This window comes from Echinops telfairi, unplaced genomic scaffold (assembly GCF_000313985.2).
Source record: "Echinops telfairi isolate 266 unplaced genomic scaffold, ASM31398v2 ScPeMD7_2565;HRSCAF=3150, whole genome shotgun sequence".
NCBI classification, from domain to species: domain Eukaryota; kingdom Metazoa; phylum Chordata; class Mammalia; order Afrosoricida; family Tenrecidae; genus Echinops; species Echinops telfairi.
In genome coordinates this window covers 12,666,470-12,690,863 of record NW_022106463.1, presented here as the reverse complement: position 1 = coordinate 12,690,863, position 24,394 = coordinate 12,666,470, and the positions used below count along the sequence as shown (strand labels likewise).

The 24,394-nt window shown below is 44.9% G+C and overlaps 2 protein-coding genes across 2 annotated transcripts in view; one reads left to right on the top strand and one right to left on the bottom strand.

The window, feature by feature from the left end:
* Window positions 1–7,750, top strand: part of LOC101663783 (potassium-transporting ATPase alpha chain 2-like) — a 33,320-nt gene extending 25,570 nt beyond the window's left edge. Inside the window, 7 exon segments of the mRNA XM_045294006.1 lie at window positions 981–1,040; window positions 4,447–4,650; window positions 5,537–5,650; window positions 6,303–6,437; window positions 6,563–6,680; window positions 6,886–6,981; window positions 6,984–7,750. Coding sequence (XP_045149941.1) covers window positions 981–1,040; window positions 4,447–4,650; window positions 5,537–5,650; window positions 6,303–6,437; window positions 6,563–6,680; window positions 6,886–6,981; window positions 6,984–7,243 — 987 coding nt within the window. The 3' untranslated portion in view covers window positions 7,244–7,750.
* A 2,772-nt stretch (window positions 7,751–10,522) lies between these two features.
* The window catches only part of LOC101664088 (potassium-transporting ATPase alpha chain 2-like), a 52,433-nt gene continuing 38,561 nt past the window's right edge, over window positions 10,523–24,394 (bottom strand). The window contains exons 14-22 of the mRNA XM_013007902.2: window positions 21,584–21,734; window positions 17,471–17,639; window positions 17,227–17,381; window positions 14,608–14,728; window positions 14,318–14,463; window positions 13,505–13,638; window positions 13,203–13,304; window positions 11,620–11,711; window positions 10,523–10,671 (exon numbers count right to left, since the gene is read on the bottom strand). Coding sequence (XP_012863356.2) covers window positions 10,523–10,671; window positions 11,620–11,711; window positions 13,203–13,304; window positions 13,505–13,638; window positions 14,318–14,463; window positions 14,608–14,728; window positions 17,227–17,381; window positions 17,471–17,639; window positions 21,584–21,734 — 1,219 coding nt within the window. The remainder of the gene's footprint in view (window positions 10,672–11,619; window positions 11,712–13,202; window positions 13,305–13,504; window positions 13,639–14,317; window positions 14,464–14,607; window positions 14,729–17,226; window positions 17,382–17,470; window positions 17,640–21,583; window positions 21,735–24,394) is intronic.

Genomic DNA, 24,394 nt, shown 5'->3' with positions numbered 1-24,394 from the left:
GCACCAGGGCTCCTATCTGTTTAAGATCCTAAGATCAGAGTGATAAACCTGACTTTGTCAGTGGATTCCCCCCTTGCCAGTTGCTTCATGTTGGACCCGATCTGGTTTTCATTTCTATTTTGTTTTGTTAGTGGGGGGGTGGTGGTGGTTGTTTTTTTTGTTTTGTTTTGTTTTTTCATATTGGAGCTTATCTCATGCATTTTGTCTTGGGTAATCCTCTAGAATTTTTGTTACGTGATTTTTGGTATATGAAACCAGGCTTGATGAGCCTATAGAGACACCAAGTAGAAGCAGGGTCCTGGGGGTCCAGGAGAGGAGGAAGGGTAAAGGGGGGCTGATATCAAGGAGCTCAAGAAGGAAGAGAATGTTTTGAAACCGATTATGGTAGCAATTGCACAAGACTGCTTGATGTAATTGAACTATGAAATGTTATGATATCTGTATTAGCTCCCAATAAAATGGCTTTTTAAAAAAAAGAATATGAATCCTGAAACTGCATGAGCGGTATTCAAATTTGAGTTTGATTTAAACTTCAGTTTCCTCTTTTGTAAAATAGGAATAAAACATGGTTCTACCTCTAAGGGAGTTTAAGCAAGACCAGGCATATAGTAGTTGTTCAATAAATAGGGGTTGTTTCCTGTGCATTTGCAGCATTTAAGACAGAAAGCAGAGCTACTCTTCTTTGGAACTGCTATTTACAGCATGAGTTTGTCTCCATAGCTACTATGTGGTAAGAAATTCAGTCTGACCCCTTCAGCAATGGCCAGATAGTCCCTAACACTTGAATTCAGATAAATGCTTGAAGACCCCTCCCTAGCTCTCAGACAAAAGAGGTGTTTTTTTCTTTTCCTATCACACTTCCTGACCCCCCTCCCCATGATCAGTGCTGTACTCAGCTCTCATGGACTGGTCAACATTCAGGGTTGGGACATGTGGAAGGATCTAAACCCCTCTATTCTTCTTCCTTTCATGGATTTCAGGATGACCACAAGCTCAGTAGTGAAGACCTGGAAAAGAAATACGGAACCAACATTGTGACGGTGAGTCCTTGGGAACCAGGGCTCAGAAAGAGGAGATAGTTGGAGAAGGATTAAAAGAAATTCTATGACTAAAGATACAAGATATCCAAAAAAGGGTGAGCACACTTCCGTGCACCTGTGAACACAGCACACAACACAGGGAAGCCTCTGACAAAAAGGGACCTTGTGAGGAGCTCAAAGGTTGGGTAGGACTTGTCACTGGTAAGATGAGCAAGCACTCAGGATGCGTGTGCAGAAAAGTAGAAAAGCACTGTGCTGTGCTCTGCAGGAAAGGAGCTCTGGTGGCGCAGTGGCTAAGAGCCAGCCCCCTAACCGAAAGGTCAGTGGTTCAAACCCACCAATCCCTCTATGGGAGAAAGATGTGACCATTAACTTCTGTAAAGATTAGTGCAAACAAACCCAGGGACAAGGGAACAACAAGTGATCTAAAATCAATGGCAAGGGAAATGGAGAATGCCTGGTGGGGTTTGATCAAGTGCAGTGTAGCCAAGAGAAATTACTGAGAACTGAATGAAAGTCAAACATGATAGTGTGACAGGAGGAAAGCAAAAGGGAATAGAGGAAAGAAGTAGGTGGCAAAAGACATTTATAGAGGTCTAAATGCAGGCATGTATATATGTAAATATATTAACATATAATGCTAGGGATATAGGTATACGTATATATATTTATATGTTAAGTATTAAGGTAGCAGATGGGCATTGGGCCTCTACTCAGCTCCTTCCTCAATGCAAGAATACTTTGTTCTAAAAACCTGGCATTCCATGATGCTCACCTTTCCGACACAATTGCTGAAGACAAAATGAATGCACAAGCAAATGTGAAGAAAGCTCATGGTGCCCTGCTATTACAAGATATACCATCTGGGGTCTTAAAGGCTTGAAATTAAGCAAGCGGCCATCTAATAGGGAAGCAAAAATCCAATATGGAAGAAACACACCAGCTTGTGTGATCATGAGGTGTTGATGGATCAAGTGTCAGGCATAAAAAGTCCCAAAACAAGCATATCGATGTGAACAAGGGGGGTTGGAGTGGAGACCCAAAGCCCATCTGTAGGCAATTGGACATTCCCTCACAGAAGGGTCACGAGCCAGCCAGGATGTAGTATAGCGATGAAACACACAATATTCCTCTCATTCTTTAATGCTTCCTCCTTCCCACTACCATGACTGCAGTTCTACCTTACAAATATGGCTAGACCAGAGCATGTACACTGATACAGGGAAGAGCTCTCAACACACAGAATCCAGGATAGATTAACCCTTCAGGAACAATAATGTGAGTAGCAATACCATGAGGGTAGGTGGAAGATGGGGGGAGAAGGGGGAGAAAATGGGAACCGATCACAATGACCGACGTCTCACACACACACCACCACCACCACCCACACGCAAGGGGATGAACAGCAGAAACATGGATGAAGGGAGTCAGCAGTCAGTCTAAGATATGAAAATAATAATAATTTTTAATTTTTCAAGCGTTCATGAGGGTGGGAGGATGGGAGAGGGAAGGAAAAAAGAAGATCTGATACCAAGGGCTCAAATAGAAAGAAAATGTTTCAAAAATGATCATGGCAACATAGGTCCAAATGTGCTTAATACATTTGATGTGTGGATTGTTATAAGAGCTGTAAGAGCCCCCAATAAAATGGTTTATTAAAAAAAAAAAGATTAGAACAGTGGGTGATACTGCCCCTGCGGGGTGCTGGAAAGACCCCAAACGCAGACTCCCTGCCATCCAGGTGGTCTGCCTCCTACGACCCCTATAGCACAGGTTAGAACCGGCCCTCTGGGCTTCAGAGACTAACTCTTCAGGTGAGTTGAAAGCCTCATCTTTCTCCCACAGTGGCTGGTGGTTTTGAATGGCTGACCTTTCGGTTAGCAGCCCAACAGCATACCCACTACACCACCTGTGCTCCTGGAATGACTGGGGGTTGGGGGGTGCTGCACAAGCAGATGGCCCCACTTTATCCTGGATTATAGGCTATAGTACAAACGTTTTCCATTGCCAGGGGCACTGAGTAATTTTTTTTAAGGAGGCAGTAGGCCAAATGAATTTGTAAACCTATGGATTCGAGCCTTGGAAATCCTGGGGCGGTGGGAGGAAGGGGGGTGTTAGCAGTTAGGCACTGGGCTGCTAACTGCAAGGTCAGCCTTTATAAACTACCAGCCATTCCCTTCAAGGGTTAAAACCCAAACCCAACTCACTGCCACTGAGTCAATGCAGATTCATAGTGATGCTACAGGACAGGGTAGCATTGCCCCTGTGAGTTTCCGAGCCTAACCCTTTGCCCCACGGAGCAGCTGGTGACTTTATGGCTAGTAACTCAACACCTAACCACTAGACCACCAGAACTCCTCAGTGCAGGGTTGCAGTCTCCGAAAACCCACCCAGGCAGTTCGACCCTGTCCTACAGGCTGCTGTCCATCGGCATTAATGGCCATGAGGTTGGTTTGGGTTTGTTTGCTGGTTGGTTTTCGATAGGTTTTCTGTAAGTTGGAATCGGCATGATGCAATGGTTGTGCCAAGTAAAATCATAGACTAGGTGGTACATCTTTTCCGGCCGTGACTCTGCCCTTAATCTTAGTGACTAGCTTCTGCATGTCAAACCCCCCCCCCCCTACATTTATTTCTTTGGAAATCTCCAAGAAATTAAAATCAGTCAGTGTAAGATATGACAAAATAATAATAATTTATAAATTACCAAGAGTTCGTGAGGGAGGGAGGGTGGGGGAGTGGGAGGAAGAAAAAGAAAAAGATTAAATAAGTTTTTAAGATGAGGAGCTGATATCAAGGGCTCAAGTAGAAAGAACGTGTTTTGAAAATAATGGTGGCAACATATGTACAAATGTGCTTGACACAATGGATGGATGGATGGATGGATGGATGGATGGATGGATGGATGGATGGATGGATGGATGGATGGATGGATGGATGGATGGATGGATGGATGGATGGATGGATAGATGGATGGTGATAAGGGCTGTATGAGCCCCCAATAAAATGATTAATAAATAAACAAATAAGTAAAATAAAATCCTTTAGTGTCTCAGAGTGCTTATGAGCTCAGACATTAGAGCCAGGTCACCTGGGTTGAACTTGCTTGGCACTGCCATTTACCAGCTCTGTGACCTTGGGCAGGTTGCAAGGTTAACAATACCACCTTCTGCATATGGTTATTTTGAGGAATAGATAAAAAATACAGGTAGAGCATGCCTGGGTCATAGTCAGCATTAAATGTTCTTTCATCACTGACGAAAGGGGGACTGAGGCCTTTGTCCACTTGTCCCCCAGTCTTCATTAAACTGACTGATTAATTATCCTAACCACAATCTGTAGGACCCTGTTGCAAACTCCAGAGGAGAATTGTCTCATTCCCTGTTTGGGTTTTGTTTGCCCTTCGCAGGGACTCTCTGGAGCAAGAGCAGCAGCTCTCCTGGCTCGGGATGGACACAACACCCTCAGCCCTCCCAAGGAGACCCCGGAGACTGTCAAGTTCCTCAAGCAGATGGTGGGGGGCTTCTCTGTCCTCCTGTGGATGGGAGCCATTCTGTGCTGGATCACATATGGGATTCAATACTCCCATGACCGGTCCTCATCCCTAGACAATGTAAGGCCCTAGCTGTTCCCCATGATGGTTCTGCTACTTTGGAAACTAAGGGAGAATAAAACCATTAATTGAAGCCTTTGTGGGAAGGCAGAACATGGAGTGGAGTCAGGACATTGTCACTAAGCGCTGTGTGGGTTTTAGGAAATCAACTTTCCCATCAGTAAAACAGAAATGACCTCTTAATGGCTCAGGGATAATGTGAGCATGAATTTTTAAAAATAAAGTAAAATGAGAAAGCCTTATGAATTCCTAAAGGGGAAAAAAAACCCACAACTCTATAGGTATGTGAAGCCTTTCTTAGCTGTTTCTCCTCCAAGCATCTATGACTTGAGAACTAAGTACTAAAATTACCAACCTGAATAGGATGATATACACTATACTGCTTGAAGTATCCAGGGGAAGGACATCTGTAGGGACAGTGAGCGGATTAGTGACTGCCTGGGGCTGAGGAAAGGAACCTGGTGGCATAGTGGCTGCCCGTTGGGCTGCTAATCACAAGGTCAACAGTTGGAGACCACCAAGGTCACTGTGAGTCAGAATGGATACAGTGGCATTGAATTTGGTTTGAGAACTGGAGATGGGACCAGGGGATTCCAGGCACAAGGGAGTGAGGTTTGGGGGGGGAGGAGCTGGGGGGGAGGGGCGGAGAGGGAGAAATGAAGGGAACATTCTAAAGGCTGAGAGTAGTGGTGGTTGCACAACTCTACGAATTTGCTTAAATTAAGAAATATATAGATCTTGGAATTTTGCACTTAAAATAGGCAAATGTGTCGTGTAAATGAGATGGGACCAAATGCCACGTCCCATGTCTTGCCATGGGGAAATCTAGTTGTGGTATCTGGTTCACAACTGTTGTGTGCTTTTCTGGTCTTCTCTCATCACTCAGGTGTATTTGGGTGCTGTGCTGGCTGTGGTGGTTATTCTGACGGCCATGTTTGCCTACTACCAAGAGGCCCAAAGTACCAACATCATGGCCACCGTCAGTAAAATGATTCCTCGGGTGAGTAGGCCAGCCATCTTTCAGAATTACCCTCATGTGAAGTTGCATCTGCTAATGAAAAAAGAGGGCGCAGATGGCAAAGTGGTCTGTGCTCAAGTGCTGGCTCGATCCCTTGCTGTCTGAAAACTCTTGATCCTGATCCACTTACCTGCACTCTTGGAAACCGCCTGCCCCCCACCCCACCCCCTTTTTTTCTTTTGCTGTGTGCCCTCTAGAGAGTCCATGTGCCTTTGTCAACACACAGCAGGAGAGCGGGGTTGTCCCTCCCCTCCAAGAACTGCCAACCAGAAGGAATGATAGTAGAATCAAAGGAAATCTATTTTGATCCTATGCCTTCGCGTGTAGTGCTCTTCCTAAACATGGCAGCCACTGTCATTCAGACTCAATTTGTTGCTCCATGTCCATCCTTTTCCATGCCTTCACTTTGCTGTCTCGGCCTGCAATAGCCTATGGTGCTTTCAAGAGTGTCTCTACGAATTCATCCTTAAGAAAGAGCTAGTTCTCAAAGCTCCATGCAACACTCTTTCTTGCTATCTGTTGCTAATCTTACAGTTATGTGTTTTAATCTGTTAGTTTCTGAGAGGTCTGACTGAAGGAGGGGGCTTCGCAGCGGTCCAGGATCTGAGACACCTGTCCTGCTTTTCTCTCCCAGCAAGCTCTTGTCATCCGAGACGGGGAGAAGAAGACAATCCCCGCAGAGCAGCTGGTGGGGGGGGACATAGTAGAGATTAAAGGAGGAGACCAGATTCCTACAGACCTCAGATTGCTGTCTTCTCAGGGGTGCAAGGTAAGCATCGTGTGGCACCCCTAAGGATCAGCTCCTCACCCATTGATCTTCCATTGGCTTTACCAATTTCAGTATAACTCGGGCAAGAAGCCAAATTTTGAACATCTTTTCAAATTTTCTCCTAGGTGGATAACTCTTCACTCACAGGGGAATCAGAGCCCCTGTCCTGGTCCTGTGATTGCACCCATGACAATGCCCTGGAAACAAAGAACATTGTCTTCTATTCTGCAGCCTGTCTGGAAGGTCAGTCCAACCAGGTCTAAGGGCCTTCTGCCTCAGGCCACATTTGTCTATTTCTACCATCTCTTATTACAAAGCCTTTCCTAGACAAAACATAAAATTGAAGAGCTTAGAAAATTGATACTTGTCTTTTAATGTCATGTAAGTCATCAAAGATAAGTCTATAAAGCCAAGGACCCCTGGAATAAAATGTCTACTTCTCCTATAGGCTCAGCAACCTGCATGGTCATCACCACGGGTGACAGCACCGTCATCGGAATTGCCTCCCTGGCTTCAGGAGTTGGAAATGAGAAGACCCCCCTTGCCGTTTTGTTCATATTGTGGCAGGAGTGTCCATCTTCATTGGCATGATTTTCTTCATCATCACTGTATCCATGAAGTATCCTGTCCTGGACTCCATCATCTTCCTCATCAGCATCATTGTCGCCAATGTGTCCGAGGGTCTCCTGGCCACTGTCACCGTGAGTTCATGCTGCTACGTAGCCACCAACTTTTCCTATCCCCTGACGCTGTTAACACTTAACATCTATGCTAGGGAAGCTTCCACAAAGTACCATCTTCCCTAGCTTTACAGTGAAATGTCTGTCCCATCACAGACAGCACTGGGACATTGTGAATAGCTTCCTGCTTAGAAGGATGAAAGGCAATTGTGATATTTTTAATATTGGAAGGCATTATCCTTGAATGTTTTTTACATTTTAAAATCACTTTAATAGCTCAGATGTTCACAATTGGAAAAGGTTAAATCACGTACATTAGAGCATGAGAGAACATCGAAACATCATTTTAAAAGAGCATTTAAGGATATCACAAAATGTTTCCAGCACAACAGTAATTTCATTTGTTTCCTTATAGTCCTTTGATTAAAGTTCTCCAAATGCTGCTTGTATAATATAACTTTGTAAGCTTGAATATAGTTTCCATCTTATTTGTCTAGCACACAATGAAAATGCCTGTCATTAGAATTGGGTATTGATTAACGGTTTTCTTGTCAAGTGCTCTGCCTCATCCAGATGATTTGCCTTTGTCTCTGTCCTGTTTCAGACCTAATAAATGTGCCTCTGTCGAATACATTTGAATTTGGGGCTCTCTTTTTTTCTTAGAACGAAACAGCCAGCAGCTGTGCTCCATCCACTTTATGACCTTGGAAACCCTCTGGGGAGCAAGCGTCTACTCTGCTCTGTGACCCTGAATTGGCTCAGCAGCAGTGGTTGTGTTGTTTTGTTTTGTTTGGGTTTTTGTTTTTTGGAATGGACCTTAGTCCAGTTTGGGGGCAAATCAAACATTTTCAATGCTCATCAAATAAACTCATACAAATCAGAAGGTAAGCTGTGCCTAAGCCGGAGTATTAATTGTCTGGGCACTATATTAAGTGGTCACTAATTATAATTATAATTTATAGACTGAAGCACAGAGAAACGATTTCTCTCCTCTTTGCTCTCAAACTTCACTCTAAAAAAAGTGCAGGAAAAACTCTTTGTTTCTGCTTCACCTGCTCCAAGTTCGTTGCGCACTCATTGGCCTCCATTGGCCCCCATTTAGTCCTTGTCCTACATGACCTCTTGGCAGCATTTCACACAATGTTCTGGAAATTCTTCTCCTTTATTTCCCTGGTTCTGCAGCCTCCTCAAGTATAGAATGTTACTGAGTTTTAACTGGTGTGCTACTGACTTTCTGGAGTGCTCGAAGACACGGTGTCCTTACGGTGTTTTCCCAAATCCTGAGACGCAATGGCACAGCTGCATTTGTTAAGATAAGATTAGTCCCAATGAACTGTGTGTGCTTAGAGCAATTTTATCACGATGTTATTGTTACACTATGCAGGCTATGTGCCCTTGCCTCATTATTATATAAAGCTGTACTTCGGAAATAAAATTTGCCTTTGGATCATCAGCCTAGTAAGGTGACCAGAATTTAACATTGGTAAACGGGACACCATTGACCAATGTTAAAATCTGGCGGGAGGGGGTTCTTGATTAAAATTTTGGTCTATGTAGACCAAATAGACCATTCCCTAGGTTGTCGTGCATTCTTTCCAAAAATCGGGACTTTTAAAAATGCCGCGGGACGTTTTAAATCAGGACTGTCCCGTCAAAAGCGGGACATCTGGTCGCCTTAGAGGACTTGCAGAAAGCTCAATTAGAAGTCAGTGGAAAGAAACCCATAATCCTCACACCCGGATCAGTAGGTGGCATCATGATAAAGGGAGAAGAGATGGGCATTGTCCAGGATTTTCGTCTTGCTTGGATCCACAATGTTCATGGAAGCAGCCATCAAGAGATCAAGCGACGTGCTGCATGGGGTGAATCTGCTGCACGAGACCTCTTTAAAGTGCTGAAAAGCAAGGATGCGACTTTGAGGACTAAGGTGCGCCTGCCCCAAGCCATGGCATCCTCCACTGATTCCGATGCTTGTGAAGGTTAAACAGGGAATAGGACAGACGGAAGGAGGATTGCTGCGTTTGAACGGTGGTGCTGGAGAAGAACACTGAAAGCACGACGGACGGACAAAAGGACCAACAGACATGTCTTGGAAGGAGGACATCCAGCAAGAGTGCTTCCTGGAGGCAAGAATGGCAAGCTTTCTCCTCCTGTAGTTTGGACATGTCACCAGGAGAGACCAGTCCTTGGAAACGGACATCATGTTTGGTAGAGGGGCGGCCAAAAGAGGAAAGCCCTCACCCCGCTGGACCGACATGGTGGCTGCAATCCCGGGCTCAAACGGGACAGTTGTGGGAGGACACAGGACAGGCCGTGTTTGTTCTGTTGCACACTGGTCACTACGCGCTGGAACTGATAGATGGCCTTCTAAGAACAACGACAAATTAGAGGTGTAACAGGTAGGGGAGGAGCCCTGATAGCGCAGCGGGCTACCTGTTGAGCTGCTAGCCACAAGATCGGCACTGTGAACCCACCAGTGGAAAAGATGAGACTTCATGCCCCAGGAAAGACTTAATTAGAAACCCTGTCCAGGGTTGTTATGAGCCGTCCACTCACTGGTCGTAGGTTTGGCTTTTCTACTCTGTCACATAAGGTTGCTCTGAGTCTGGCAGTGAGATCTAGGGAGAGGAGCAATTTAGGGGTAGAGGAAATATAAGCAGGGAGGAAGTAGAGGCTGAGAGAACTAGTGAGCTGGCAGGAAGTTGTGATAAGGGCTAATGTAGCTAAGAAAACTGTCATGGCTGATGGCTGAAGACTTGACGTATGTCTTAGAGCAGTGGTCCTCAACCTTCCTATTGCTGCGACCCTTTAATACAGTTCCTCATGGGGTGGTGCCCCCCTCCCCGCCCCCCCCCCTCGCCGACCATAAACTTATTTTCATTGCTACTTCGTAACTATAATTTTGCTACTGTTATGAATAGGGCGACCCCTGTGAAAGGGTCGTTCGACCCCCAAAAGAATCACAACCCACAGATTGAGAAGCGCTGTCAGAGTCAAACTTGAGGTTTGACTCCAAATTTCAAAGGAAATCATGTTGCTTTGATTTAAACCTGCTGCCACCTCTAGCTCCTGTTAACCTACAGCTGAATTAACCATTTTCTGAGTAAATCAGACACGAAAATATTGTATTAGGTAGGGATTGACATAAATCTAAGGGAGGTCATTGGACCTTCAAAAGAGTGTGGAAAGGAGTCTTGAGCAATCTTAAAGAACTTAAACGAGCAGCAAGACCCCAGAAGCTATCTGGGTTACACAAGCCTTGAAATTTATGAAGACATAAGTCCTCTTACCACATCACCACCTAGATAATTCATGTATTTTTAAAACAGGGACATAGAAAGATAAATCATACACCAACAGTAGAATCTCCATTTTAAAGTACAAAACATCAGTTGAGTATATTTTTCATACAATTTTCTTCCTCTTCTTGTATGAATTCTTGATGATGTCCCTATTGCCCGAGGAATCTTCTAGCTTGTGCCCAAAAGATGAGAACATAATCAGTGTGCAGGTGGGAAACTTGGGAAACAAGATGGTCTTAATAATATAAGTTCCTATCACACCAACCTGGAGAGAGAGGAAAAATTAGAAATCCAGTCTGTGGAAGTTTGTCAACAAAGCCTCAAAACCATATTACACCTACTTCTTACCGGCTATCTCATATTACAACAGTTTATATTTTTGATGGTAGCAAAGCATCTGCATCTCACAATGCAATCTGCAGTAACGAAGGAGGTCCCGGACAACTTCCATGACTAGTCGTTGCCCCTGTGTATATATAGAAAGCATGCTGCGACTGCATCCTTTCCACCCAGGAGGGGAGAGGTTGGGTGTTCTCCCCAAGTTGCCGAGGTAATGGCTGTGGAGTGGAGTGGTGGGATAGGTTGCTGCCCTGTGGGTCCAGGCTGCAGCCAGGGCCACAGCAACCAGGGTCCCAAAGGCAGGCTGCTCTCAGGAGGAGGTGGGACCCCTGGGTCTGGCCCAAGCTTCTAGTCTTAAGAGTGGTCAGAAGAAGCCCTGAGTTGAGGTACTAGGGTGCTTGGGCCTGTGGGACCCCACATCAGCTGACCAGCACCTGTTAAGCCCCTCATGCTTCCTCAATGTCTTCTTCAGGGTAGACTCAGGTGAGGATGGGACAGGCTATTCAGGGTGGGGACAAGTGGGCAGAGGGGAGCAGACTTGCTGTTGTGAGTGGGGGGATGCTTGGCTGAGGGATTGGTGGGGCCCTCAGCAGGCAATGCGCTGTGCCCCTTCCCTGCAGTACTCATGCCTTCTCATCCTTGGACAGGGAGACCTGGCCCCTGACAAAGTCATTAAGGGTGTTTTAGAGGACAGACTCGAGTTACCTATCTGAGAATATAGGGAGGGCAGGAGAGGGAGGAGGCCCCTGGGATGGGGAAGGAAGATAGTACTTGGGGCCACCTAGATCTGGAAGACTGGGCAGCATTCCCCCAGTAAGCAGTGGTGCAAAGCCAAGCCATACAAATCACATGACTACTTACCTCCAGGGTAAAGCCTGATGAGAAGTTTCCGCACCTCCTCGTACACCCAGAGCAAAATTGCAAATGGCACAGCCATGAACCAAAAATGAACCCTAGAAGCAAACGAGAAGGCAGTGAGTCCCATGCACCTTAGAGGAAGGGTCATTCCAAACCAATCAACAGAGAGCTTCTTGTTCATTTCCCCTGCCTTCCTGAAACGAACAATAAATCATTTAGGTCAGCGGTTCTCGACCTGTGGGTCAAGACCCCTTCGGGGGTTGAATGACCCTTTCACAGGGGTCGCCCGATTCATAACAGTAGCCTATTTACAGTTATGAAGTAGCAACGAAAATAATTTTATGGTTGGGGGGTGGGGTCACCACAGCATGAGAAACTGTATTAAAGGGCTGTGGCATGAGGAAGGTTGAGAACCACTGTGTTAGGGCATGCACTGTAAATGTGCAAAGCATTTTGTGTCATGTTAGAAACAGAACTGGGAAAAGTTTCCCCCCCCCACACAATGTTCCCCCATAATAATGCCAAACCTAAGGTGCTGTTCGCAAACACATAGTCACTGATTCTGCACTTGGAGGTCAACGGCTTAAAGGTTATCAGCCATCTAGAGCATTCAGACCCCACTGTCTATCCCACCCTAAGTAGAGCCCACTGATAAGGATAATGGATGGTTCCCCTGAAGGAGAGCCCAAGGACACCTAAGGTAAGGTGACCCGATTTGAACATTGGTAAAGTGGGACACCATTGATAAAACTCATATCCTGGTGAAATAGCCACATGGCAGCCGAAATCCATATACCCTAGCTTGTCATGCATTCTTTCCAAAAATTGAGACTTTTGTGGGACGCAGGAAAAATTGTTAAAAATCGGGACTGTCCCGCCAAAAGCGGGACGTCTGGTCACCTTAATAAGGTCAAGTCAACTCAGGGATGACCAAGGTTAGGCTGCCATCTTGACTCTAGAGCCCGCCTATCTTGGTGTGTGTATGCTATCCTCTCACACATACGCCTATTATACAACCCCTTCCTGTTATGCATATGATTACCTGTAATTGGGGGACTGGCACACCCCTCAATTATATATAAGCCTTGGTTGGAATAGTCTCTCTCTGCCCAGATGTGGCTGCTGAATTCATGATGGTCTCGTAGGTGAGCCCTTGCATGCTTACCTTGTCTGACATCTGTTAATGTTACTCGTCAATTACACAACTGCGCCTTGGACCCATTCAATTGTGGGGGCTGGAACCCCACAGTGTCGCATGGGTTGTGATGGTAAAGGGTTGCTAGGAGTAGAAATTGACTTGACGGCAGGGGGTTGGCGGTGGTAAGGAGCAACGCTGGCCGTTGGACGGATCTTTTAGATAAGAGTAGAGGTATGGAAGTTTGGAAAGCCAATTGTCTCTTCGGGGAAAATGGTCAGGTCTGAAGTCTTTGACTAATAGAGAAAAAAGCCCCCCCCCCCTTTTTTCTCATTTAAAGACTTGGGGAGGAGAAAGAAACCTCTGAAATCCAAAGTGGATTTACTAAGTGATGGCTATGTGTAGAGGGGACCAGGCAGGTTCTTCCCACCTCCTGCCAAGGTGAACTCACCTGAGCATCGTGAAATTCAGGGCTGGGAGACTCCCAAGGCCGCAGGAGAGGATGAGTGCTATGCCGATTGGCGAGGCGAGCCCTACCCAGATGACTTTATTTCTGTAAGACAGATCCGCAAGAGTGAACAGAGTCTGACTTCACATGGGACTGGGTGCTGCCCCTCAGATGGATGCCACCCAGCAGAGGTAATGCCTTGTGCATTTAAGGCAAGCCCATAGTATGCCCTTGGAATCAACAGTCCTCTTAACCCTTGGCATGGCAGGCCCAGAGGTAGCCATGGGATCAGACTCTGTAGATACCTGAAGAGACCCTGCTGGAAAATGGAGTTCCTCCGGGTTTTCCTCATGATCAGATTCGCTAGTTGCTGGACCATAATGGCAACGAAGTAGGCCGTGTAGCCTGTCCATTCCAGGTACTGTCGCTGGTACCGTGTCTGTCAGAGAGTAGATGTAGCGGGACCATGAGACTCACGAGGGAAAACTTCAGGAAAATTCTAACCCACTTCTGCAAAGTTGTATTTCCTTCCCTGTTCTTGGGGCCACGGGAAAAGCAGCATTCTTTTTCTAGGCCACACATCCCCACCTCACAAAGACTGATAGAAGATTACCTCTTTGTCTTTGGAAAGAAACTCTCCCTCACTCACCCACCGCTCCTTCTAACCAGGTGGGGAGGGAAAGGATGCTGATTTAGTGGATTTGGTCCAACTGTGGGGGTTGTGGAACCGGGTGGACACCAATCACAGAAACAAATGTGAAACAGCTTGAGGGATCTAATCCCTAGGGTCTCAAACATGGCTGATCATTGGAATCACCTGGGGATCTGATGCCCTTACAGATCTGGGGTCCAGAGCCCAGGGATCTGTAGTTTCACCAGATCTCCCGGAAATTCCAATGATCAGCCAAGTTTGAGAGCCCAGGATCTAATCTGAGAGATGAGGCTGGGTCTTGGCAGAGCCCAATCAATGTGTCCACAAGCCCTAATTACTGAGAAATGTTTCATTCGGTCTCTCTAAGGTAGTTCAGGAACAACAAGTTTTATCACCCATCGGGGCAAGACACTGATAGGAAGGGAGAACCAGTAGGATTCTCAGGGTAGACCACCCCCTCCTTTACCCATTCTTGTCCATAGTCGTCTTCCAGGTTGTTCACATCATCATCTTCCCATTCTTCCCGGAGGCCAATGAGAGTGCTGGGTTTAAACCCTGCCTGTGCGTACACGGTGAGGTAAATAGCAAATGCTCCCAGGGATTGCATGGGGCCTGAAAGAAACAGGGTACGTTTCTACAATCTCCCTCTCAGTGCCCCTTGTCATCCCAACCCCACATAAAAAGGGAAAATCAAAAGCAACACCACAACTGGGACGGTCACAAATCGCTCCTCTAGGTGAGGTGCCCCGATCGTACCGATGTGCAGGGACGAGTAGATGACAAGGGCCTTGTCTACCAGTCTGTCCTCCTTGTGGCGAGGCTTCCTGTCCATGATGTCACTTTCCGCTTTCTCATAAGACAAGGCAATGGAAGGAATCTAGGGACAGGAGAGAACTTGTGAGTCCTAACTGGCATACAGTCATCACAGAGGTGGCATAGCAGTAGGTAGGTAAGACTGGCTGAACTGGTGGTGGATGACATGGGTAGGACACCTCTTGGTGCAGGACTCACTGTCTGAACAGAATGATGAAACAGTCAGTTTATAAAAACTGCTTTCTATCACCCATCATGTCCCAGCAATGCTAAACAATTGAGTTATAAAATACTTTCCCCCAGGGGTGGCTTTCTCCCACAATCCCCCGCCCCGGTGGCAGGCCCCTGGGCCACAATGCAATGTGCTAGTAGAGTGGCTCTCAAGCTTAAGCAGGCACCACACTCACTTGGAGGGGCTGGAGAACACAGATTCCCCCCAAACTCCAGAGTTTCATATTCGGGGTGTTGGGGTGGGGCCACAGAATTTGCATTTCTAGCAAGTTTTTAGGTGATGTCTTTTGCCTCCTGCCCCCTCTAATTCTGAAAGTCATAGTTGGAGAAGCCCCACAGTAGAGAAAAACGAGCAAGTTTAAGAAATTTTCAAGAAAATACTGTGATTTGACTTTGTGGGGCTCTCAATTCCCTCAGCAGCAAAGCCATCTCTAGGTTCCCTGCAAGATAGGGGTTATTAATTGTTCAAACCGCAGAAGAGGAAAATGAGGTCACGTGCTATGAAGTTAGCTTGTTCTATGTTCTTTTCAGCCCTCTACCTTTGTAAACCGGAGTCAACTGAGTAACTGTCCAAGAGCTTCCTGATCTTTAAACAGGCAAGGAAAAGTGACTTGATTTATAGAGGCTGAATACCTGCTACTTCTTACTGCAGGTGAAAGGTCAGCAGTTAGAACCCACCCAGGGGTGCCTCCAAATCGAAGCTGGATGATCTGCTTCCAAAAGACCAGCCTTGAAGACCCTACAGAACAGTTCTACTCTGCATCTCTCGCCAGGGATGAGAATGCACTTGACAGCAACTAACAAGACCAACAACTTCTTATTTGTATTTAGGTGATGGGCTTCCAGATCACAGATCATTTTACTCAAAAAGAGATGGTTTTCTCTCCGGACATGATCGCTGAAGGCAAAATGGGTGCATAAGAAAATGTGGTGAAGAAAGCTGATGGTGGCCAGCTATCAAAAGATATAGTGTCTGGCTTTAAAGGCTTGAAGTTAAACAAACAGCCATGTAGCAAGGAAGCAAAGAAGCCCACATGGAAGAAGCACACCAGCCTGTGTGATCATGAGATGTCAAAAGAATCAGATAAGAGGCACCAGAAGACCCCAAACAAACTAACAAAACGCCATATTGTTTGGGACAAGGTGGGTCAGAGCCCAGACCTAAAACCCATCTGTAGACAATAGGACATCCCCTCACAGAAAGGTCACAAGGAAGGAATGAGTCAACCAGGGCACAGTCTAGCACCTACGAAACACGCACTGTTCCTCTGGTTCTTTGAGGCTTTCTCACCCCCCACTATCATGACTCCAGTCCTGCCTTTCAGTTGTGGCTAGACTGGAGCATGTACACAGGTCCAGATAAGAGCTCACAACACATGGAATCCAGGTCAGATAAACCCCTCAGGTACAGAATTGGGAGTAGAGATACCAGGAGGGCAGGGGAAAGGAGAAGGGAGAAGGGGAGGAAGGGGGAACCAATCTCAATGATTGATGCACAATCTCTCCCAAGGGGAAGAACAACAGAAAGGTGGTGAAGGGAGACAGCAGCCGCTGTAAGATATGAAAACAACAATTTATAATTTATCAAGGGGTCAGGAGTGTGGGAGGCAGGGGGAGGGAGGGAAAAAAGAGGAGCTAATACCAAGGGCTCAAACGGAAAATAAATGTTCAGAAAATGATGATGGCAAACATATGTACAAATATGCTTGATACAATTGATATAAGGAATGTTATAAGACCTATAAGAGCCCCCAATAAAATGATTTAAAAAAAAGAGATGGTTGTGAGGTTCTCAGTTTAGACACCATGCCCCAGTATTATTTGTAGGGACTATTTTAAGGACAGCTTTATCTGCCAGCCTCCATCCTCCTGCGTCAGATCACCCTCCATCCCCATATATAATAATAGAAATAAAAATGCAGTTGGTTTGAAACAAGCAAATAGAATATTTTGGGGGAGAATGACGAGCTCACATGTTGAAAAGCTCCTGTGGAGAAGGAGTAGGGAGACCAGCAGACACACTCAGAGACTTCATGACACCGGACAAGCACTACTTTAGTTCCTATCCTGGATTTTAAAAGTTTACAGACCACCGTTCTCTTTAATAGGCGCTCTGGCGGGGGAGTGGTTATGCTTTGGATTGCTAACCGCAAGGTCAGCAGTTCAAAACCATCAGCTTCTCCATGGGAGAAAGATGGGGCTTTCCATTCCTATAAAGAGTTACTCACAGTGGCAGTTCTACCCTGTCCTAATAGGGTCACTAGGCATTGGCATTGACTCGATGGGGGTGAGGTTGTTGTTGTTGTTGTTGCTATCTTTAGTGCTACTTACGATGTCTGTGCTCAAGTCCATGAGCAAGGCAGAAATGGGGCCAATGGGAAGGGGGACCCCAAGAATAAAGTAGACCAAAAAGGGGCAAAGCAGGGCCACGTTCTTAGTCAAGGTGTAAGCAATGCTCTTCTTTAGGTTGTCAAAGATCAAACGACCTAGGGGAAAAGATTTTTACGTATAAGATTTGCTTTTAGTTTTCCAAGTGACCCCAGCCCTCGGTCAGACCATTAGATGCCCCATTTACCTTCCTCCACCCCTGTGACGATGGACGCAAAGTTGTCATCCAGTAAGACCATGTCGGCTGCATTTTTGGCTGCGTCAGAACCCGCTATGCCCATGGCGATGCCAATATCGGCCTTCTTGAGAGCTGGGGAGTCGTTAACGCCATCCCCTGTCACAGCAACCACTGCGCCCTGCGGGGACACGGTGAGAGAAGGCAGGTGAGCAGACAGGAGGGACCGCAGGCTTGCAAGAGCATCGCAGTCTCAATCTCCTCTTAAGGCTAGGAGGACTGAGCTGATCGTAGGGGTCTGGTTGGGGAGAAATGCCAAGACAGGAAATCCAAGAAACAGGAATAATGAACCATACACAAGATACTCAAGTAGGGGAGGGAGGGGGAAAAAGAGGATCTGATACCAAGGGCTCAAGTGAGAGAAATGTCTTGGAAATGTCGATGGCAACATCTGCACAGCATTATTCAATTGCTTAATACAATTGAATGATGAATTGTCATAGATTTGTAAGAGCCCCCAATAAAATGATTAATAAATAATAAAACTATATATATCCACTTAAGAAAATCTAGTCTGTATAAAGTTTAAACTTAACACAGGCTGTATGATATATTTTAAAAATATTTTTTTAAATTTTACCCAAAGTAAAATTTTATATTTAAAAAGAAAATTAAGTTACAGGTGTACAAAGAGCAGATGTTTAATATACTGAAGACAAAGCTTGATGTACTTAATGTCAATAGTTGGGGCCATTTTTAAAGTTAAAAATGGCATTAACAATAGCTCTGTATAGCAATATTTAGAATAACTGAAAAGGGAAAGGAAAACTACCTTTACACCATATTTCCACAAATTGTTCTGAAGACACTCAACTACTCTCAGTTGTTTTTCCTTTGCTGTAAAATAAACCATCTCAAAGCCAGTCTACAGTGTATTGTTTCTGGATTAAGTATAAGCATTCACATTTACAAAGATGGTTTGCAATGGGTCCTTGGCTTCCATGAAAGCATAGGAGAAACTAGTTTATTTTCAAATTCTGTGACTGACTTCTCATTATCTTGTATAAGTAGAAGTGCTGTCAAAATATCAGATTTTAGGATCAGACTTAATTCTTTGGTCTAAGCATGAAACTGTTCATGATAGCTTTCCAGGTTAGCTTCGTAATAAACCAGGAAGGAACCCAAAAAGCATGAGAGAAAACAATAAAGTCTGGAATACAATGCAGGGCACGCAGGAGCTATAACTTAATGTTTTCTTATAGGAAAAGTCAACAGTAATACTATGAGGGGTACCCCTCCCAAGAACCAGATCTTTTTTCAAAACTACGTATGTAAATTTTTTAACAGAACAATCTTATCACCTTCAAAATACTCTCCATTACACTTATACATTTGTCAAATCTGTGACTCCATTCTTGGAAACATTATTCAAACTCATCTGTTTGGACACCAGACAATTCCCCCCTCATTTTTTTTTCCCTTCACCTCTTCTGCATCTCAAATCACTGTCCTTTCATGTTCGTCTTCATTCGAGGAAACAAAACAGTCTCATGAAGCCAGGTTAGGTGAGTCAGGCGTGTGGGACAAAAGAAGCATGCTGTTTTGGCCAAAACTGGCCCACTGAGATGGCTGCATGAGCAGGTGCATTGTCATGGTGGCAAAACCATTCCCCCATCTGCCACAAATCAGGCCTCTTGTCACACACTGTTGTGCAATCTTTTCAGACCTCTAAATAGAAAGCTTGATTAACAGTCTGACCCGGTGGAACGAACTGCAAATGCATTACCCTCACATTAAAAATACAGATGAGTATCATCTTTATCTTTGATTTCACTGGACAAGCTTTTTGTGGACTAGTTGATGACGGTGACTTCCACTGACTAGACTGATGTTTGCTTCCGGGGTTGTGGGAATAGCTTCATGTCTTGTCACCAGTAATGACCTTGGGAAGAAAGTACCACGTGTTTCCACGCATAGCTCTTTTTCCAGGTCAGCCAGAACCCAAGGCACAAATTTCTCAGCAACCCTTCTCATTCCCAAATCTCTCGTTAAAATTCGCTGAACCAAGCTCCAAGGTAGTCCAGATAACTTCCCCATCTCCTCAGCGGTTCCTCATTGGTCTTCGAACACAAGCACACGAATTTCGTTGACATTTTCATCTCTTCAGGAAGTTGACAGATGTCCAGAACGAGGTTTGTCATCAATTGACATTTCACCTTTTTTGACATGAGAAAACCACTCATACACTTCAGTTTTTCCCATAGTGCTGTCCTTGTAAGCTGTGTTCAACATTACAACAGTTTCTGCGGCATTTTTCCTGAGCAGGAAACAAGATTTCACAGCTGCACGCTGTTCTCTTAAATCAGCCGTCACAATGAGGTTTGAGCGAAACTGCTTTTAAGAAAAAATTTACTGTGATCAGAGAGAAGCTTCCCAGGTGATGCCATTGGGTGCACTAATTCAGAGAGAGTTTCTTGACGCTCATCAAGTGACAAAAATGCGTATTACAAAATCTCCAACCAGCGGAGCTCTTTTCTGTTCTTTTTCTTGGGCACCCCCTTGTATAATTTAGAGAAACGTATGCCTACTTAGGGGTTTCGACATTATAGTAAACCAAAAGGTCACACTTAAAAGTGACCAAGCATGTAACTTGTAGTTGGGATATTTTTGCTAGATTTTGGCATTTTACTATAATATACAGTATACAACTACCCAAGGACTCAGTACTATCTTGGCACAACAGACTAACAGTTTGTACCTCTGCGGGGTGGGTAACATCTTTCCCCCATAAAGGCCTGAACTTTATAACACAGCGTAAATTAGAGGTAGAAACAAGGTTACAAAGTACCTCTATTTTCAATTCTGCATTTTTTACGTTGTGACATATATATATTAGTGTATTTCATTTAGCAAGTTTAAAAAGCTTCTGAAACATAGCCTTTTGTAGAATAAGTACAGGGCTTGAGGGCTATTAAATTAAATGCCCAAAATATCTGAGGGATCAAGTCCATTTAAATAAGTATAGTTCTTTTAAATGTCATTTGAAGAATTTGTTGGGTCAGGGTCTGGTCAGGGGCATTAGGAACAGCCTGCCCTGCCTTTATCCAATGAGAAGGCTAGCTTCAAAAGGACTCCAGGACAATGAGCCATCCCCTCCATATCAGGCAAAATGATCCAGACCCTCCTGCCCCCTCCCCTCCTTGTTTACCCTCCTGACCAGCTTAAAATCTTGCTCTTCACCACAGACAGGTGCAACGTGTCAGGCTTCAGCCGGGGCTCCCAGTGGACCTTGCCTGGAGCTCAGGGCTCCTGTCTCTTCCTCTGCTCTCCCCGCCCTCCCAGCGCGAATTCACTGGCTCCTTGCTGGAACTAGTGAATCTCGCCCAGGAGTGCAGAATAAACTTCTCCTTTCCCTTTTCTCTGGTCTGGCTTCAGTTTATCTTTGCGGTGAGCCTAATAGAATTGCTTGTAGGTACTAGACTCCAAGACTGCACTGTACCCAAAGATGCACCTGTACGATACCCAAAGAATGGGTTTTGTCATTCTCCACCCCAGGCGCTCTTCTTCAACCCGCTGCTTCTTCGTTTCCTAAACAGGCGGTCATGTTTGCACACTCGATCTTTTCCATCACGGATCAAGCACATAACTTTATAAACAAACATTTGCCTGCTCCAAGTGCCCAAACCAAGACTCCTTATTGCCTTGAGTTGTATCTTTTGTTAAAAGTTCATAACTAAAGATTTACAGCTAGATTAACCTAACTATCTGGGAAAAACTAGTTCCAGATATTCTAGTAAATTATCTTTGAAAGTTGAAATCCTTATATGCTCAGTACCCAAATGTTTTGCTGTCAGAAGTCGCTCGCTCTAGTATTGGATGCAGAGACTGAGTTCGTCCGTAAGCATGCGGCATGAGGAACATGCTGGCACATTCTTCTCAGACGTGAACAAGGAGAGCAGGAAGGAGGGCAGAGAAGTGAAATGACAATGACTTTTGGCAAAGGGATTTCTCCGGAGCGGTTACAAACGGTCCCACAGCCCGGGTCTGAGATGCCCGTCTATTGTGGTGTTTTCCCACCTGGGGACAGTGGACCTGGACCCTCTGGCTCCAGTGCCACCCACTCACCAGTCTCTGACAGCCCTCCACGATAGTCAGCTTCTGCTGGGGGGACATCCGGGCAAAGACGATTTCGGAGTGGTTGGCCAGGATCTCATCCAGCTGTTCTGAGCTCATGCGCTTCAGCTCTGTGCCAGTCACCACGGCGGCGTTAGCATCCCTAGAAGGGCCGGGAGAGACCAGGTGTGGCCACAGACCAGACCTGAAGGTAGAGTGTGGTTCTGGGCAGGAGGGAGTTGAAAGCCCTGTGGTGTTGCGTGAAACCAAATTGCCTCAGCTCCTGCTAAGTGAGGGAATGGTGATCATAGGTGTCAGTGTCAGTTTAGTGTTCACTGCAAGATGGTAAACTGAAGCTGAAAGATTAAGTCATTTCTTGCTATTATATGACAAAGAAATAAAAAGCAAGACAGACTTTTCATTGCTTCCTGGGCAATAACATGTACCACCCTAAAGCCCACTGCCATTAAGTCAAATTCTGACTCGCCGTTACCCCAGATAGGGTTTCTGAGGTGGTAAATCATTACAGGAACAGACAGCCTCCACTTTCTCCTATCAAGTGGCTGGTGGGTTTGAACTGCAGACTTTGTGGTTCACACTTACTCAATAGCTCCACCAGGGCTCTTAATAGCAGGTGCGCTAGAGGTAAAGGTGTCCACTATAAAATGTTTTGAACTTTGCTGTGTGTTTGAAATCTTTCATAATAAATTGTTTGGAAAAACGTGTCTGCATTTAAAGTATAGGATTCCAGAACTGAGTTTATGCCAAGGGCCTAGGCAATGATTTGTTGCTGTTTCACTTATTTATTCAACAGGAAAGAGTGTCTATGTGCATGTGTTATAAAGGGAGGAAAAATATCTAGGCGTTCTTTGAGCAAAATATTTGAGCAAAAGTATTGTCTGCTGAAATAGAAATGTATGGTTTGGGGAGGGAAGGGAAAAAATGAGGAGCTGATACCAAGGGCTCAAGTAGAAAGAAAATGTTTTGAGAATGAGGATGGCAACAAAGGTACAAATGTGCTTGACACAATGGATTTATGTGTGGATTGTGATGAGTTGGATGAGCCCCCAATAAAACAATTAAAAAAAAAAAAGAAACATATGGTTCAAGGGACTACTGGTTATGCACAACTGTCTTATTTCCTTGCTAAAACTCGTCGGAAGTTTGCCATTGTACTTAGAACAAATCTCAGAACTCCAAAACTGGTCTCTGAGGCAACAAGCAACCTCTCAGGTCAAGTGAAAACTGCCATGTTGAGTTCTATATCCCCTGCTCCACAATCTATGCTTGTAGAAGCAGCAATCAAGAGATCAAAAGGAGCTGCATTCAGTAAATCTGCTACACAAGACCTCTTTAGAGTATTGAAAAGCAAAGATGTTATTTTGAGGACTAACGTGCACCTGACCCAAGCCATATTTTCAATTTCCTCATATGCATGTGAAAGTTGGACATTGAATAAGGAAGCCCTAAGAAGAATTCATGCATTTGAATTGTAGTGCTGGAGAAGAATACTGAAGGTACCATGGACTGCTGAAAGGACACACCAACCTGTCTTGGAAAAAGTTTGGCCAGACTACGCCCTCGAGGCAAAGATGATGAGAATTAGTCTTACATACTTTGGACACATTGTCCGAAGAGACCAGTCCCTTGGGAAGGACATCACATTTGGTAAAGTACAGGGGCAGAGAAAAAGAGGCAGCGCCCCTCACCAAGATGGATTGACACCGTGGCTGCAACAATGGGCTCAGACATAGGAACACTTGTGAGGATGGTGTAGGACCCAGCCATGTTTCATTCTGTTGTGCATAAGGTTGCGATGGGTCAGAGCCGACTCGATAGCACCTAACTGCAACAAGCTTTAAGTACTGAGACCCTCCCTCCACGTCCTCTGCTGTCTCAGGTCGTTCAAGGTCCTCCTCCCTTTGCAAGGAGTGGCCATGGCTTCAGCTCATCATTGCTTGGCTAAAGCTCCAGATTTGAGCTTTTCAATCACAGTTAAAACAAGGTAGGTGAAAAATCTCACAGCCTTGTTCTTTATATTTGTTGGATTTTGAGACTTTTAGACCTGATTTTCCCTTTTGATGTTAAGTATTGGAATTCTAGCACTTGAGTTTGAAATGACAGGCCTTCCTAAATACTGGTAAATCAGACAGACAGATGATATATAGGTAGATAGATAGAAATGAAAAAGCTTTGAGAATGACGATGGCAACAAATGTACAAATGTGCTTGACACAATGGATGTGTAGATGGATTGTGATAAGAGTTGTATGAGCCCCCAATAAAATGATAAAAAATGAAAAATGTGAAAAAGTTTACTTATAAACCATAGAAACTTTTATTAAACAAACGTATCAAAATGTGAAACTATAATTTTTGGTGCATACTTCATTTAGGTCGATATACTCCTGAAATTGGTTCCTCCATCTCTCTAATCCTTCCCTACAGAATTCTATGTTCTTTAAACTGTATCCTGTTAGGACAACCATTTTATCTTACTTGAGGTACTCTGACCACGTTCCTTGTAAATATTGGATTTAGGGAATGAAGAGAAATCTGAAGGGATAATATCAGGACTGAAGGGTGGATGGGGCATGGTTTCCCAGTGAAATTCTCATAGTTGCCACCCTTGCTATCCTCCAAAAAGGAAGAGAGGTGTTGTCATGATGGGAAATATTTGTTGGTACAACTTTCCTGGACTCTTTCTCTTTTTTTTTAAACGTTTTATTAGGGGCTCATACAGCTCTTATCACAATCCATACATACATCAATTGTGTAAAGCACAGTTGTGCATTCATTGCCCTCATCATTCTCAAAACATTT